Here is a 17,187-nt window from a genome sequence, read left to right on the forward strand (position 1 = left end):
TTCTATATCTGTGAAATATGCCATTTATATTTTAACAAGGATTGCATTGAATCTGTAGTTGCTTTGGGCAGAGTGGACATTTTAATTTTACCAAGCCACGAACACTCTATATTCTTACACTTGTTTCTATCTTTCTCCCTCTCTTTTTTTCAACATCCTGTAGTTTTCAGAGTGTAAGTCTGTTACCTCTTTAGTTAAGTTTATTCCTAAGTATGTTAAATTTTTTTGTTGTTGCAATGGTAGATGGTATAAAAATGCTATCGATTTCTGGGTGTTAATTTTGTATCCTGCAACGTTGTCAAATTCATTTATTAAATCTAGTAGTTTTGTTGATGGAGTCTTTCTGGTTTTCTATGTACAATATCATGTCATTTGCAAATAATGAAAGTTTAACTTCCTTCTATCCAATTTCGATGCCTTTTATTTTTTCTTCTTGTCTGATCACTGAAGCTAGAGCTTCCATTACTATGTTGAATAATAGTGGTGAAAGTTAAATCCCTATCTTGTTCCTGTTCTTAGGGGAAATGGTTTTAGTTTTTGCCCATTGAGTATGATGTTTGTTGTAGGTTTATCAGATTATGTTGAGATATGAATCCTCTATTCCCACTTTATTGAGAGTTTTTATCAAAAAAGTGTGTTGGATTTTATCAAATGTTTTTTGTGACAATTGATATGATCATGGGATTTTTGTCTTCCAATTTGTTTAGGTGATGTAATACATTTATTAATTTGCAAATATTGTACCAGCCTTGCATCCCTAGAATAAATCCCACTTAGTCATGATGTATGATCTTTTTAATAAATTGCTGGATCTGATTTGCTAACATTTTATTGAGGATTTTAGCATCTATGTTCTTCAGGAATATTGGCCTGTAATTCTCTTTCTTTGTAGTGTCTTTATCTGGTTTTGGAATTATGCTAATGCTAGTCTCATAAATAGAGCTTGGAAGTGTTCTTTCCTCTTGGATTTTTTTTTGAATAGTTTGAGGAGGATAGGTGTTAGCTCTTCTTTGAAGGTTTGGTGAAACTGCCTTCTGAAACCATCTGGACCAGGACTTTTGTTTGCTGGGAATTTATTGTATTATTATTACTGCTTCAATTTCATCATTGCTATTGGCCTACTCAGGTTTTCTGATTCCTCCTGAATCAGTTTTGGAAGATTATATTTTTTTAGGAATTTGTCCATTTCACCCAGGTTGTCCAGCTTGTTGGCATGTAGTTGTTCAAAGTCTTTTCTTACAATCCTTTGTATTTCTGTAGGGTCAGCTGTTACTTCACCACTTTTGTTTCTTTTTTTTTTTTAATTAAATCTTTATTGTTCAGATTATTACATTTGTTCCTCTTTTTTTCCCCCCCATAACTCCCCTCCTCCCAGTTCCCGCCCCACCCTCCGCCCTCACTCCCCATCCACTGTCCTCATCCATAGGTGCACGATTTTTGTCCAGTCTCTTCCCACATCTCCCACACCCCTTTACCCCCCAAGAATAGTCAGTCCATTCCCTTTCTATGTCCCTGATTCTATTATAATCAACAGTTCATTCTGTTCATCAGATTATTTATTCACTTGATTCTTAGATTCACTTGTTGATAGATGCATATTTGTTGTTCATAATTTGTATCTTTACCCTTTTCTTCCTCTTCCTCTTCTTAAAGGATACCTTTCAGCATTTCATATAATCCTGGTTTGGTGGTGATGAACTCCTTTAGCTTTTCCTTATCTGTGAAGCTCTTTATCTGACCTTCAATTCTGAATGATAGCTTTGCTGGATAAAGTAATCTTGGTTGTAGGTTCTTGGTATTCATCACTTTGAATATTTCTTGCCGCTCCCTTCTGGCCTGCAAAGTTTCTGTTGAGAAATCAGCTGACAGTCGTATGGGTATTCCTTTGTAGGTAACTGAGTTTCTTTCTCTTGCTGTTTTTAAGATTCTCTCTTTATCTTTTGCTCTTGGCATTTTAATTATGATGTGTCTTGGTGTGGTCCTCTTTGGATTCCTTTTGTTTGGGGTTCTCCGCGCTTCTTGGACCTGTAAGTCCATTTCTTTCACCAGGTGGGGGAAGTTTCCTGTCATTATTTCTTCAAATAGGTTTTCAATATCTTGCTCTCTCTCATCTTCTGGCACCCCTATAATTCTGATGTTGGTACGCTTGAAGCTGTCCCAGAGGCTCCTTACACTATCCTCGCATTTTTGGGTTCTTTTTTCATTTTGCTTTTCCGGTTGGATGTTTTTTGCTTCCTCGCATTTCAAATCATTGACTTGATTCTTGCGCTCCTCTGGTCTGCTGTCGGGCGTCTGTATAATATTCGTTATTTCAGTCCGTGTATGCTTAATTTCTAGTTGGTTCCCCAATATAAGATCGAGGGTCTTATTAGTTTTCGTGTAGATCTCATTAAGTTTATCGGCAGCTTCTGAACAGTTCTTGAGAGACCTTAAAAGTGTGGTTCTGAACTCAATATCTTCCATTGACAATTTTGTCCTGTTTCTTTGTCTCCGCATTTTGTTATGCTTCCCTGGTGCACCCCCTAGTGGTCTTTGTTCGAAGTCTTATAGTTAAATCTTGATTGTTGTAGCTAATTCCAGGGAGGGTTTGACCTCCAGGCCAAGTGGCTATGAGAATCAGCTGTGTCAGCAGTGAGAGAACTTCTGTCCTCTAGGGAGGTGCTAATCTAGCCTTTGCCTGAGGCTATCCAGCAAATGCCTCTGTGCAGGGCTTGGGCGGGGCGGGTCACACAGGATCAACAGGGTGGGCCGGAGAGAGCAGTTATGGCGGCTCTCAGTCCTGTCTCCAGGGGCTCTGCCTCTCTGAGTCCCAGCACCCGCTGCAAAGCTCGGAGAGAAAGCTGCACTCGCTCTGACTGAAGCCAGACAGTCCCGCTTCTCCCGTTTGAGTCTGGGTCCCTAAAGACTCGCCCGGATCTGGAGCTCAGAGTCTGGGACTCCCTCCCGATTGAAAACGCCAACCGCGCCCTCCGCCGCCAGCCCACTCCGCGCACTCCGCACCTCAGAATTTGACTTCAGCACTGCGCCTCCTCTGAGTGTCCGTGTGGGTTTCTCTTTCCTCCTAGTTGTAGGACACCACTTTTGTTTCTGATTTTATTTATTTGTGTTCTCTCTGTTTCTTGATGAGTCTGGCTAATGGTTCATCAATCTTGTTTATCTTTTCAAAGAACCAGCTCCTGGTTTCATTGATTTTTTGTACTGTTTTTTGGGGTTTTTTTTTTTTTTTTAGCCTCCATGTCATTTTTTGCTCCTCTAATCTTTATTATTTCCTTCCTTCTACTTACTCAAGGCTTTTCTTGTTGTTCTCTTTCTAATTCTTTAAGTTGTAGGGTTAGATAACTTATGAAAAGTTTTTCTTGTTTTTTGAGGTAGGCCTGTTATGCAGAACTTCTCTCTCAGGACAGCTTTTGCTGTAACCCATAGATTTTAGGTTGTTGTGTGTTCATTTTCATTTGTTTCCAGAAAGTTTTTTTTTTATTTCTTTCTTGATATCATTGGTAATCCATTCATTGTTTAATAACATTTTATTTAGCCTTCATGTGTTTAAATGTTTTGAGTGTTTTTAAAACTGCTAATATTTAAAGAAATAGAATTTGTTTCATTTATTTAATTAGTGAGATTTAAAAAAATAATTATAAAGCCTATTGACCAAAAAAAATGTAGTGAATCTAATATATATTCTCACTTTCTTGACATCAGTTAAATTGATAAACTTATCACAAGATTCCCAAAGCTATGAAATGCATTTACATCTTTTGTTTAAGTAATATAATTTCTATTTATTTCATTATACTTCAATAAAAAGCTAAATTAATAATAATGTAATTCCTAGACATTTACTCTGAAAAAATAAAGCAAACCCAGTAAAAAATGGTAATTTGAGCATTATTTATAAAAACAAATATTAGAAGTAATCAAATGTCTAATGATATACAATTGATTAAATTATTATATCAATCAACAATTGATTTTCCACATTGTAATTTGAAAAAGGCCAATGACATATGCCAAGTAAAAATAGCAATGATGTATGTAATATTATGTTGCTTATTTTAAATAAATTTTATTTTTTTATGTTACAGTTATAAAACTGAATCCATATGGACACACAATACTGTTATCATTTGAAGGGTTTTAGATTAAGTATAAGCAGGACGTGATATTAGAACCTTCACCATCTGCCCATTTATCAGCCATCTCCCCTTCTCACTCTAAAACTGAGCCACATCAACATGGTAATGAGAGCTGGTGGTCTCTCATTCCTATACCTTAGCATACTCCTGTTTGGACCCCTCCTCACATCTCCCCATTCCCTGAAGCTAATCTCTTCTTAGCCTTTAAATTTCAGCTTCTTCATGGAGCCATCACTGATAACATCTCAAATTCACAAAATTGCATTCTCCCATGTGCTCCTATAGCCCGTTATTGCATGCAGTACTATTTTTTCATATTGTATTTTTTAGTTGTACGTTTGATAGTCTGTCTACTCCATTAGAATATAAACCACAAGAAAGCATGGAATGTAACTTATTTACTTTCTTATGTATCCTGCTGCTTACCAATGGACCTGGTGCTTTCGATACATAGAACAGACTGTTGAATTTCAAAGGGAAGGTGCGGGTGATTGGGAAGAGATCAACCAAAGGACTTGTATGCATACATGCAAAACCCATGGTCACAGACAATAGTATGGTGAATAACTGGGCGACATATGTAATACTTTCATATATATGTGTGTGTGTGTGTGTGTGTGTGTGTGTGTGTGTGTGTGTGTATGTTTGTGTGTGTTTGATGATGGTGGGACAATAGATGATTCTGTTTCTCTATTTTCTAAACTTTCTGCATATTTGTTACATAATCTTTATAATAAAATACTGCTAATCCTATTTTTAAAAAGTGACTCTTCTTCCCACCAATTGGAATTACCACCAATTTCAGATCACAGGCCCTCACTGTGAGAGATTCAACAATCCTTTGTTTCAGTGCTTGAACTAACATAGTGTTTGTTTGTTTTTTGAAGCAGCTTCAATCACACTATATGAAGAAGACCTTCAGTTTGAAAAACCTACCAAGGTAAATTTAAAGTATTATTTTTTTTAAGTTGTATTTTGGATAAAAAAGAATTTTGCATTTATTGAAACTACCAATGTGTTTCTTTTATTCTGCATGATTTTACCTGCTAATCATTTTGTAGACTTTGAGATGAGCACTTACTCTTAGCACAAGGTACAATGGAAATTGTATTTCTATTTTGAAGTAAATACTACAGAAATGAAAAACAAAGTTCAGGAGATGCCAATATATTCCTCTTGAATCACATAAGCAACCAGGCACTACCGAATGGCTGTGGTTGTAGTGTGCATGGCCCTCCCACTCCTCCACCTTGCGCTGAAACTCTGACTGAAGGCTTAAATTCCCCTCAGCTGTGCACTGGGGATCTTCCAACCTGAAGGCAGCTTGCCCCTGTTTTCACAGTGCCTGTCACAAAGCAGAAGCTCAATAATAAATGCTGTAATATAACTAGGTTAACCTAAGTTATTCAGAAAGGCTGACAAAGACTGGTTAATTTCAAGGTCCATGATGAAATTGAATAGGTTACTTGGAGATCTTGGGATTTTCAAAACCCTCCACTACTTTGCACAAAGATCCCAACTTAATAAACACTAAATGCCCCGGGAAATGAAATTGGGGCAAAAAGAAGTAGAGTGAAAGTCCCTCACAATATCTATTTGTTCTCCTCATATTATGTTTCTTAAAAATATGGGTACAGTAACCTCCTACAAGTAGGCTGGATCTTAGGTAGCTTACTTTCAATTCCAGTCTCTGTCAAGCTAGTTGTATTACTCCAGGAATTGCGAATTATACTACCCAGAGTCTGAGGAGTGTTTGCTACAAATACACAAGCCAGAAAATTATGTACTTGGTTGTTTAAAAATACATTGTACATCAATGAAGTCCACTTGCTTGATTAGCACTAGGCATAAAATTCTGAAAATGCATGCTCGTCTCCCCCTCCCACCAATCTCTCCTCATGCTGCAGTCCAGCCGCAGTGGGTCCAGAGGTTCCCCAAGGTGTGGACGGAGTCTGCGAAGAATGAGGGACACGAAGTCAGTGTTTAGGTGATCATCATAGCCAGGTTCTTCTTTTTTTATTGTCATCTAGCATCTGTATTTATACTATTTGGTCCCAATCCTATCCATTCTATACAAAAGGCCAGGGGGCGTCCCATCTCCATTCAAAGGTTACTCTATTGTTCCACTAAGCTACAAGGAAGTAACTGAAGGAGGTCACTCCAAGCAAAGATCAAAGCGACCAACCACCCCTCTGGGGAAACAACCTTTCTCAGGGAGGTGGTCCTGTTTAAAACACATAGCTGTTAAGAGGGGAGCAAACATATTAAGAACAATATGCCATATACGCCAGGTCCCTTGAAACATCCCTGCAGGGACTGCCTCAAGCAGCCAAGGTGGATCTGCTTCCTACATCCTCACAAGCGTGTGTTGAATGAAAGGTGGTTATACTATCCTAATAGTTCTGTGGGGACAGTGAAGGTGTCTTTGATTCAAATGTATCCAAGTTCCCTGGCCTTCAAGAGGCCAACGCTCTTCTTTAATACCAAGTTCCCATCCTGCATAATAGAAGGAGGTTCACTCCCTCCTGAAGTATTTTGTAGTCTTCCTGGGGAAGCTTTTCCTCGAAACTCCTCCTGGATGTTGCTTATTACCTGGATCTCCTAACCCAGTAGCCTAGGGACTAAGAATGTGGATACTGGCATGAAATTCCTGAGTTTGTCTCCTGGTTCCATCACTTATTAGACATGTGACCTTGGACAAATTTCTTAACCTGCCTAAGCATCACTTTCCCCATCTATAAGAATAAGATAATAGCAATACCTATCTCATAGTGCTGCTGTGGAGATTAAATGGAAAGTGTCTGATGCATAGCAAACAATCCAAACACTTCCATTATTCTCTGTAAATCCCTTCTTAACTTTGTAAACTACTTCTTCAAACTTCTTTTGTTTTCCTCATATTATGTTTCTTAAAAATATGGGTACAGTAACCTCCTCTAATTTTTCCAACACAGTTGCTGCTGAAGACAAGAATATAACAAAGGGAAATTACATTTTTTTTTAAAGTGAGGAGGAGGAGAATTAAGATAAAATATTATGGCTTCTAGAGCCCACTGATTAGGCCTTCTTTCTCCTTAGTTCTGGCCAGTTGCCAGGTTTGTAGGATTAGCTTAACAGCATATTTTGTGGAATGGAAGAGAGAATCAGGGATGCTAATGATCTTCCTATACATATGCCCCTATTGTGCTGCTTTTTCATAATTAAAAAAATTGATTGCACAATGGTTATTGATACAGAGGAAGTAGTGTGAAAGAGAGAGACAGTCCATTAAATATTAGAAGCATCAGTTAGTGAGACATATAGAAATCATCAAATTGGGTGATTTAGTAGACTAAAGGCCTGGTGCATGAAATTCGTGCATGGGTAGGGTCCCTAGGCCTGGCCCACGATCAGGGCCAATTAGGACTTTCCTTCCCCAGCTGCTGGCTGCTGGCCAGAGACTTCCTTCATTCTGCGCCACTCCCTGGTGGTCAGCACATGTCATAGCAAATAGTCAAACTTTGGAGGGGACAATCTGCATATTAGCCTTTTATTTTATAGGATGCTTTTTCTCCCTGATGTTGGATCCTGGCTATGTTTCTGGGACAGCTCCCTTCCCACTTCCCCTTAAACCAGCGGTTCTCAACCTGTGGGTCACGATCCCTTTGGGGGTCAAACGACCCTTTCACAGGGGTCGCCTAAGACCATCGGAAAACACATATATAATTACATATTGTTTTGTGATTAATCACTATACTTTAATTATGTTCAATTTGTAACAATGAAATTGGGGGTCACCACAACATAAGGAACTGTATTAAAGGGTCGCGGTATTAGGAAGGTTGAGAACCACTTCCTTAAACCCTTACCCTGCCCCCCCCATTGTGTCTTTACCTTTACATAATAAAAAGGCCTGTCACAACATCAACCAGCACTGCTTTATAGATCTGACTCTTAATGTGACTGTTATCTCCTGTCTTAATTTCTAGACTCAGCAGCCTACAGAAATACCTGATGAATCCAAGGAGGAGGAAACCATTAAGAACACGTAGAATAAGCCTGGATGAAAATCTGGTAAGCTGCCGGTTTCCTCGGCATGATCAGGAGCACCCCTGTTGTTGGAGATAGATACCGATTGAAGCCAGAAGTTCCTTTGTGCTTTGTGTAGTAGTGTGAATTGTATACCACTTTCCACTAGTCATTATTTGCAATATATCCATTCCACTAGCCAGTTGCTTCTTCTAATGACACAATTTCTAAATCCCCATTTGGAAAATTAACTCTTAAATAAGATTTCTTAATCTAGATTTCTGAAAACTTTATAGACTCACAGTTTCCTCTCTATATTCTACTAAATCTCACATTGGCTGCTCCCAATTCAGCAGCTCATTTTCCAAGCTGTCATGTACTGTGGAAGATATAAACAAGCAATAATTATGACTTTGAGGAGACAAAACATATTAGAAGACAATTACATAACAATACAAGATACACTATGGATAGTGCCAACTGAAGTTATAGGAATTCAAAAAAGAAATAGCTGCCTGTTGAGTATGAGCAAAGTCTTTGTGGAGAAAGGAAAAGGATGTTCAGAATAGAGGATACAGGACTTCGGGGGAACAATGAATAGACCAGTCTGGCTGCTGATTGTTCAAATGTGGCATCTGTTGGGGAAATATTTGCATATATGAGTGCTTTCTATGACTTATGTTACAAAGAACATATCACTGGGTTAAAAAATAACCTTCAGATAAATAGTTTTATCTTCATTTTTAAAAAATGTTAACTCTTGAATGCCACTTTCTATGACAAAGACCATACTTAAAAATAGATTTAAAGACTAGCAATGCACTATGAAAAGGTATTTGCAAGAGTTATTTGTAATATGGTCAATATCTTTTACATGGAAAAACTGTAAAAAAATGATAAGGAGAACACTATGATTCTGGTAGGCAAAGTTATGACAGCCAATCAGGGAAGAGACAATACCCAAAATATGGAGAAAATTAGAAATGCAAAATTAAATAACAATAGCATATTAACATTTGCTTTTTCAATTAGCAATTTTCATTCAATGCTAACATCATTTTATTTGAAATCAATGAAAATAGAGTGATGCTGTTTTCTCACATTGTCTGAGTAAAAGAAATTTGTAACAAAAATCATAAAAATGCTCACACAATTGACTCAGTGATTTTGCATCTAGGAATCAATCCAAAGGGATAATCCAAAGTACTACATTAGACATCTGTATGAAATGTCCAGTGCACCACTATTTTTAATGGCAAAAAAATAAATAAAAAGAGCTCAGTGTCCAACAATAAGAAAGTATAGAATTTCACTACAGAATATCATCTATATAAGGAAATATCATACAACCATTACAAAGATTGGTTGTGCCATCCAATGTAAAATATAAAAAGAGAAGACAAAACAGATATATATTTTTAACATAAAAAAGACCAGAAAAGATAAATCCAAATGACTCAATGATTTAATTAGGTGTTTAGAAAGGTGAGAGTACACATGGTTTTGTTCACTTCTCTTATTTTATGTAGTTATATTACCCTTTTAATAAAAAAAAAAATGATTTTAAAATGATTAAGCATTATCCTATATAATAAAAGGGTAATATGCAAATTGACCCTAACAGCAGAAAGACTGGGAATGACTGGTCACTATGACACACACTGACCACCAGGGGGCAAATGCTCAATTCAGGAGCTGTCCCCTGGTGGTCAGTGTGCTCCCACATGGGGGAGCTCTGCTCAGCCACAAGCCAGGTTGATGGCTGCCAGCACAGCAGTGGTGGCAGGAGCCTCTCCTGCCTCCTCAGCAGAGCTAAAGATGTCTGACTGCAGCTTAGGCCTGCTCCCCGCTAGCAAGTGGACATCCCCCCGAGTGATACCATGCTGCCAGAGGGATGTCTGACTTCCAGCTTGGGCCCGATCCCCCAGGGAGCAGGCCTAAGCCAGCAGGTGAACATCCTCTGAGGGGTCCCAGACTGCAAGAGGGCATAGGCCGGGCTGAGGACACCCCCCCCCCCCCACCGAGTGCACAAATTTTTATGCACCAGGCCTCTAGTTCAAATATAAATTACTTGAAAGTTGTCTTCCATCCTGCCTGTTTACACTCAGCAATCACAGTGCTATGGTCTCTTCCATTCTACCACCCTTTATGCTTAGCAATCACAGTGCTATGAATGGAATTAGCCAGAGTAAAGCTCAGTGAGTGAGAATGACTTTGGCCAGTGTCTCCCACATGGAAAACCCTCCTCCCTGTCTAGTTCCACAGGCCCCAGTGGCTTCTCTGACCCTGACTCCCAGTTTAAATCATCCTGCCCTACTTCCAGTTTGTGAATGATTTGCTCAACTTCTTTTCTTGGTGTCAGCATAATGACTAGGAGATGTTTATGTGGGAATGAAACTGAACCTCTAATACATCTTGTTCTGGGTTGTAGGTCAATGTTGGTAGATTCCAATGTCTTTGGGGTTTATTTGATTTTCTTCCCACTTCTGTTAGAAATGGTTGACAAGAATGTTTTGAAGACTGATGCTAGCTTTCACTGCTGTCAAGAGATGCTTCCTGTTTCTGAAACACAAGTCCCTACATCAAGAGTTAGCAGCTTCAAGTTGGATCCTGTGTGGATGTTTTTGGTGCCACGTGGAAGGAACTTTGGACCTTGCAACCATTCCTTTAAATATACGTATATTGTTTCAAAATCTCCTCAATTTAAAATATCTGTTATTTTAAATATCTAAAACACCTCAGAAAATTTAGAGTTAGCTTTAATTTTAGAGCCAGGAAACAAGCTTATGCCACTTAGTTTGCCCATTGCTCTTAGAGCAAAAATGTATTAACTCACTTTATGAAAAATAAAATATTTATTAAAATGTAGTTGAAATGTTGCTCATGAACCAAGTTTTGAGCTTTGTCATTCATTGTACTTCACCTATCTTGGGAGTGTTCAGTGAGATGAAATAACAAAGAATGGAAACTTATTTAGACCAAACCATAGGACTCAGACCTTAATGAAACTTCCAGTGTTCATCATTATAGCTACAACAATGAGCACAATAACTGGTATGTAATTTTTAAAATAGTCTTAACAGCCCCAGACCATTTTACTCAGTGGTTAGAGCATTGGCCCTCAAACCAAAGGGTCCCGGGTTTGATTTCCCATAAGGGTACAGACCTGCGTTGCAAGTTTGATCCCCAGCCGTGGTGCATGTGAGCAGAACCAATCATTATTTCTCTCTCTCTCTCCCTTCCCCCACCTCTCTAAAAAATCAATGGCAAAATATATCCTTGGGTGAATATGAACAACAATAACAAAAGCTCTTAATAGTTAAGAATTATTATGTGCTTCCCATATGTTAGATATAGAATAAATACTATACAGTTATGAGCTTATATAATCTTCATAGCAACCACATAAAGTAGGTATATTATTCCAATTGACAAAAGAGCAAACTGAAAGAGTGAGGAGTGTAATTTGCCCCAAACCTCACAGCTACACAGAGGCAGAGCATGGATTTGTCAACAAGTTGTGATTAGCTATTATATCATACTAGTGGCCCAGTGCACAAAAATTTGTGCACTCAGGGCCTGGGGGGAGTGTCCCTCAGTCCGGCCTGCACCCTCTCTAATCTGGGACCCCTGGAAGGATGTCCTACTGCTGGTTTACATGGATCAGGCTGAAACTGGCAGTCGGACATCCCTCTCACAATCTGGGACTGCTGGCTCCTAACCACTCACCTGCCTGCCTGCCTGATTGCCCCTAACCACTCTGCATGCCAGCCTGCTTGCCCCCAACTTCCCCCCGCCACCAGCCTACTCGCCCCCAAATGCCCCCCCCCCCGCCACCAGCCTGATCAGCCCCAACTGCCCCCTGTACCAGTGTGCTCACCCCAACTACCCCCTGTGCCAGCCTGCTTGCCCCCAACTATCCCTCTGCTGGCCTGCTCACTCCAAGTGGCTCCATATTCTATTCCATTTGTGTCCTTTCCACCCCTAAGTTAATGCCGTGTCCTTAATATGTGATTATGAGATGTCTCTGTGACTGAGCTAGGAAACCTTTCACGTTTCTCTTTCCTTTCCGTTCATCTCAGAATAACTGAGCTCTGCGGTTTGTGTGGGACGAAAGGCCCTGGGAATACAATGCTGAGCCCCCTGAACTCATTTTATTCTTTATTGTATTATTTGATTCCTGGGGCTGAATTAAACATGAAAACAGAAGAAAATATACCCTTAGATTTAGAATCTAAGTCATTACCCAGAGATTTCTGTGGTAGTTAACACTGAGGCATGAGACACATGTGTTTATTGGTCAATTTCCTCAACTATGGAACGAAGGTTGATCCTGCCCCTCGGATCCTATGGAGGTTGGATATGATGCATCCAGAGGGATTAACTGGCAGCTCTGAGAATAAGATCAGAAGTCAACAGACAGTTGTTTCCTTTACCCAGACAGAGTTAGAAAAACACAACTCCTTTTATCATAACAGCAGCGAGGGCCATGCCTGTGGGAGGAGGAGCAGGGAACCAGGGCTTCCCTCTTGCTCCTTCCCCGCCCTCCCTCCCTCCATCCCTGCACTGGTCCAGCTGCTATGCTATGGTGGAACCGCTCAACTCAGGCTCTAGCCCTGCCCATGTCACAGAGAGGAGCATGCACACTTCTTGCAGACACAGAAGCAGCTGTGGAGTAGGGAATTGGTGGTTATTCCCCTGAGCAGGCACTGAAGTCCTTGTTGAAGTCTCCACTCCAGAGCCTTCGAGTCCTGGGAGGCTGCACAGTGGAGGGGCCACATTCCTTTCAGTAGAAACTGAAGATTGATAGGAGCCTGCTGACTGAGGGAGAAGGACCAGGAGGTCTGCCTTGTGCCCATTCCCAATCCACAGTCCCGCTTTGCTGCTGGAGCCTCCTGAGCCCAACGCCCATGGCCTGGGTGCACAGGGGCGGGGCTGCCGCCATCGCCATGTTCCCTCTGAGCCCCGCGGATGGCTGGGGCTGCACTCAGGAAGGCTGAACACGGAGCAGGCTGCACACGGGGCGGGGGCCCCTGCCATCCCCATGTTCCCCCTGAGCTCCGCGCCGATGGCCTGGCCGCACACGGAGCAGGCTGCACACGGCTTTCCACCTGAGCCCAGCAAGGATGGCCTGGCTGCACAGGGGGCGGTGCCCCACCATCGCCTCCTTCCGTTTGAGCCCCAGGGCCACTTTTGCCCTGCCACCCGGCTCTTAGTTGCCACTTGGGTTTCTGATCACTGAGTGACAGATGGCTTCTTCCCCTTTCACCTCCCAGCATTGTGCCTACATATGCAAATTAACCACCATCTTTGTTGGCAGTTAATTTGCATATCGCCCTGGATAGCCAATGGGAAGGGTAGCGAAGTTATGGTTAATTATCATGTTTGTCTATTATTAGATAGGATATCCTCCCAAGGTGGTAAGTACTAAATAAGTATCTAAAGAATTAATATATATCTTCAGGATCATCCCTGCATGCAGTTTGGGAAATCTGAATGTTATTCCAAACTTTATTCTTGCTTCAACAAGTGGGAGGCACATTTTCGGAGCCCAGTGTGGAGACTCCATTTATGAGATGTCCTTGTGGAGTAGATAATTTGGTTTGTTCTTTTGGGAAAGCCAAATCAAACTGCTATCACTTCTCTCCAAAACTAACCTCAACCATTTTTTTTCCCAGAGATAATTACACAGCAGCTAGCAGTTCTTTCGGTGTTGGAGGGATCCCCTCGATGAGCACTCTTCCTCTCCTGAGTTCTGAACCAACTGAAAATTAAGACACAGGATGAAGACAGCTGGAGACTAAAACACACACCCGTGCACCCAACCCTCCCCCTCACCACACACACACACACACACACACACACACACACACACACACACACCTTTATTAGTGGCTGAGCTGACAGAGAGAATGTGGCTGCCTTCTGACCTCCAGAATCAGACACGTTGACCACAGTAGGCATTTATCATTAAACTTACTACATAGCTGAGAAAAGCAGAAAATACAAAACTTCCAAGGGCAGTTTCTCTTCAGAAAAGAAACTGGGAAGAAAGGTTGGACAAAGAATTCTGCTTCCAAATTCATCAACCTGGTCAGCCACTCCACCTCAGCAGAATGGAGGAGGAGGTGGTGTCAGGCCAGGAGGGTTAGGGCCATGGAGAGTGGAGCCCTGAATCCGGAGCAAGACACCAGGAGGGAGTAGTCCTTTCCACTGTGGGAGCTGCCACTCACAGAGCTCAGCATGCACCGACACTCTCCTGAGGGTTCTGCTTTCCTTAACTGGACCAGTCACCCCATGACCTTTCAGGAGGTGAGTGCTGTCATTGCCCCATTCCCCTGAGAAAGCCATGGAGCTTAGGGAGTTCAGAAGTGATGACACTGGGACTCAAATCCTCTAAGCACATTCAATGCAATTTGCAATGCTTTTTAAGTTCTCCGGATTCTATTTTGGTAATGTAAGCCACTGGAGAGGAGGAGGCTGCACACTACAAATGATCATCACCCAGTCAGTGCCTGACTAGGTTCAGGTCCTAGAATGTAAACATTTTCATGTGGGGAAAGACCCCTGAACAAGGCAGAGATGCGAGGTAATCAGTAGCAGACCTGGTGTGTACCCGCTCTTGTCAGAGGATACCCTTGTGCCCAGGGTTCTCCTTCATCTGAAAGAATGTGATGCACAGACTTTGGCCTGAGGAGGGCACTGATATCACTTCCATTGACTCTTCTGAGGAAACTTACTCCATCACAAAGCCCAGAGCACTGTCTGCCTTTAAATGTTTAGATAAAAGATTTTCCTTAGTCCTTTAGTCCTTGAGATTTTTTAAAATATAATTTAGCTTTTAACTTTTACAGTGATTAAACCCGGTTTTCATTTTCCTCCAGATATTTAATCTTCTATATCCTGTTAGTCTTACTGATAAGAAACAGGAAACTTTACAAAGGAAGAGACATTCTTTCCAAAGGTTGCTCATGGCCCAAACAATGACAGGGAAGTGCTGGAGCATCCATCTGCCAGTTCCATCTGGAGAAGCCCTGTCAGTGAGCTAAACAAAGTCCCATTTTGTTTCCAAAAAGTTCCCTTGCCATAAAGTAGCCCTCAATGTCATTCCTGCTCCTGGCAAGTCAGTGGAGCTATATGCTAACATTCCTCCATCCGGAAACAAAATCCCAGCCCAAGAGTTCACTTAGAGCAGTGGTTCTCACAATACCACGACCTTTTAATACGGTTCCTCATGTTGTGGTGACCCCCAATTTCATTATTACAAATTGGACATAGCATAGTGATTAACCACAAAAACAATATGTAATTATATATGTGTTTTCTGATGGTCTTAGGCGACCCCTGTGAAATGGTCGTTCGACCCCCAAAGGGGTCATGACCCACAGGTTGAGAACCGGTGACAGAGAGATCCTGGAACTCTGCTGTTTCCTCCTCTTTACAACTAAATGTTCCTGAATGAGGAATATCAGCAATTAATAGTCACTGTTTTCAGACACAGGACTCTCTGAAATGATCCAAGACTCCTCATCAGCTCATACCAGGAATAAACAGAAAAATACACTCAGGAGATCTCTCAACATTATCAGCCCCGCAGGCTTCCAGTCTCAATGTACTTTCTGGAGGGAAGCGAAATAGCGAAGTCTTAGCTAAGTGACTGGATTCCTTACCCTACAAGAACTCTTAAATAAACCAGTCCCTTTCCTACCATTAAATGTCCCAACAGCTTCGTCCTTATGCGTAAGTAGCTCTCCCAGCTTCCTTCGCTAACCACAAAAATCTGAAAAGGAATAGGCTAGCAGCCGTGGGCAAACTACGGACCTCAGGCTGGATCCTGCCCGTTTGAAATGAATAAAACTAAAAAAAAAAAAAAAAAAAGACCGTACCCTTTTATGTAATGATGTTTACTTTGAATTTATATTAGTTCACACAAACACTCCATCCATGCTTTTGTTCCGGCCCTCCGGTCCAGTTTAAGAACCCATTGTGGCCCTCGAGTCAAAAAGTTTGCCCACCCCTGATTCATACTGTCCAGTCCTTTGAGCCTGAAGGGACTCAATCATGTAACTAACCTGCCTCAGCAGACTAAGCCAGCTGGGAGTTTGAAAACCACTCAAGATCTGGAAAACCATGGCACACTCCAATCATGCAAATGTTTCAGTCTTTCCAGACACATTGGAGTGATATAGATCAGAGTTCAAAGCCAAGCTTATCTTCCTAGCAGGACAATAAATATCCAAAGCATTTAACATAGTATATGGATTATAGAAAGCTCTCAGCAAATGGTTATTCTGATTATATCTATTATCCTTCAACCTTGGAGATATAGCAAAACAGAATTTGTAGTGACCATTGATTCTCTATGGTAATGGGTGGGAAAGTAAATTTAAAAGGATAGGAAATTTAACATTTTTAAATTTAAGTAAATTTAAAAATTCCAGCTCAAACTTCCTCTAATTTCATCATCATCTGCTTGCAAATATCCAGGCTTTTATTTCGAATTCAATTTATATAGTTTCTCCTAAGTGCTAGGCACTGGGGTATGCTTATGCACTGAGGAGAATAAAGAGAGACTGTAATATTCAAAGATTTGTTATTTTGGCTTCTTTGTGTGGGATGTATGTGTTGCTATACTTTTATTTGTGGAGAGGAGGTAGATTATCTAGTCCAGAGTCGGTTTCTCAGTGATCAATATGTATAATATAAATGTCCTGCTTTTCCTGCCAACTTACACAATCATAGGAAATTTTCATGATTAGTAGCTAATACTTCCATAGCTCAGCTTCTCCACCTAGTGGCCTGAGTATAACTGAAGTTTGAAAATTGGAGAGCAATTCCTAGCCTATCCTTACATTATAAAGCAGATTAATTTCAGACAACTTACCCCTGTGGCTTGACTCTCTGGACCCCCCAAAACAAACAAACAAACAAACAAACAAACAAACAAACAAACAAACAAAAAACCTTTGCTTAGAGGTTTCTCCACAAGGGTATTTGATTCCAAGTTCCAACAACCAGCAGCTGCAATTGCCGCAGTGTTGTCTTC

General features: G+C 40.8%; 1 protein-coding gene across 1 annotated transcript in view; it reads left to right on the top strand.

The window, feature by feature from the left end:
* The window catches only part of SLC9C1 (solute carrier family 9 member C1), a 97,402-nt gene extending 89,238 nt beyond the window's left edge, over positions 1–8,164 (top strand). Inside the window, exons 27-28 of the mRNA XM_059686169.1 lie at positions 5,021–5,073; positions 8,102–8,164. Coding sequence (XP_059542152.1) covers positions 5,021–5,073; positions 8,102–8,164 — 116 coding nt within the window. The remainder of the gene's footprint in view (positions 1–5,020; positions 5,074–8,101) is intronic.
* Positions 8,165–17,187: the final 9,023 nt, after the last annotated feature.

Source organism: Myotis daubentonii, chromosome 3 (assembly GCF_963259705.1).
Source record: "Myotis daubentonii chromosome 3, mMyoDau2.1, whole genome shotgun sequence".
Lineage (NCBI taxonomy): Eukaryota > Metazoa > Chordata > Mammalia > Chiroptera > Vespertilionidae > Myotis > Myotis daubentonii.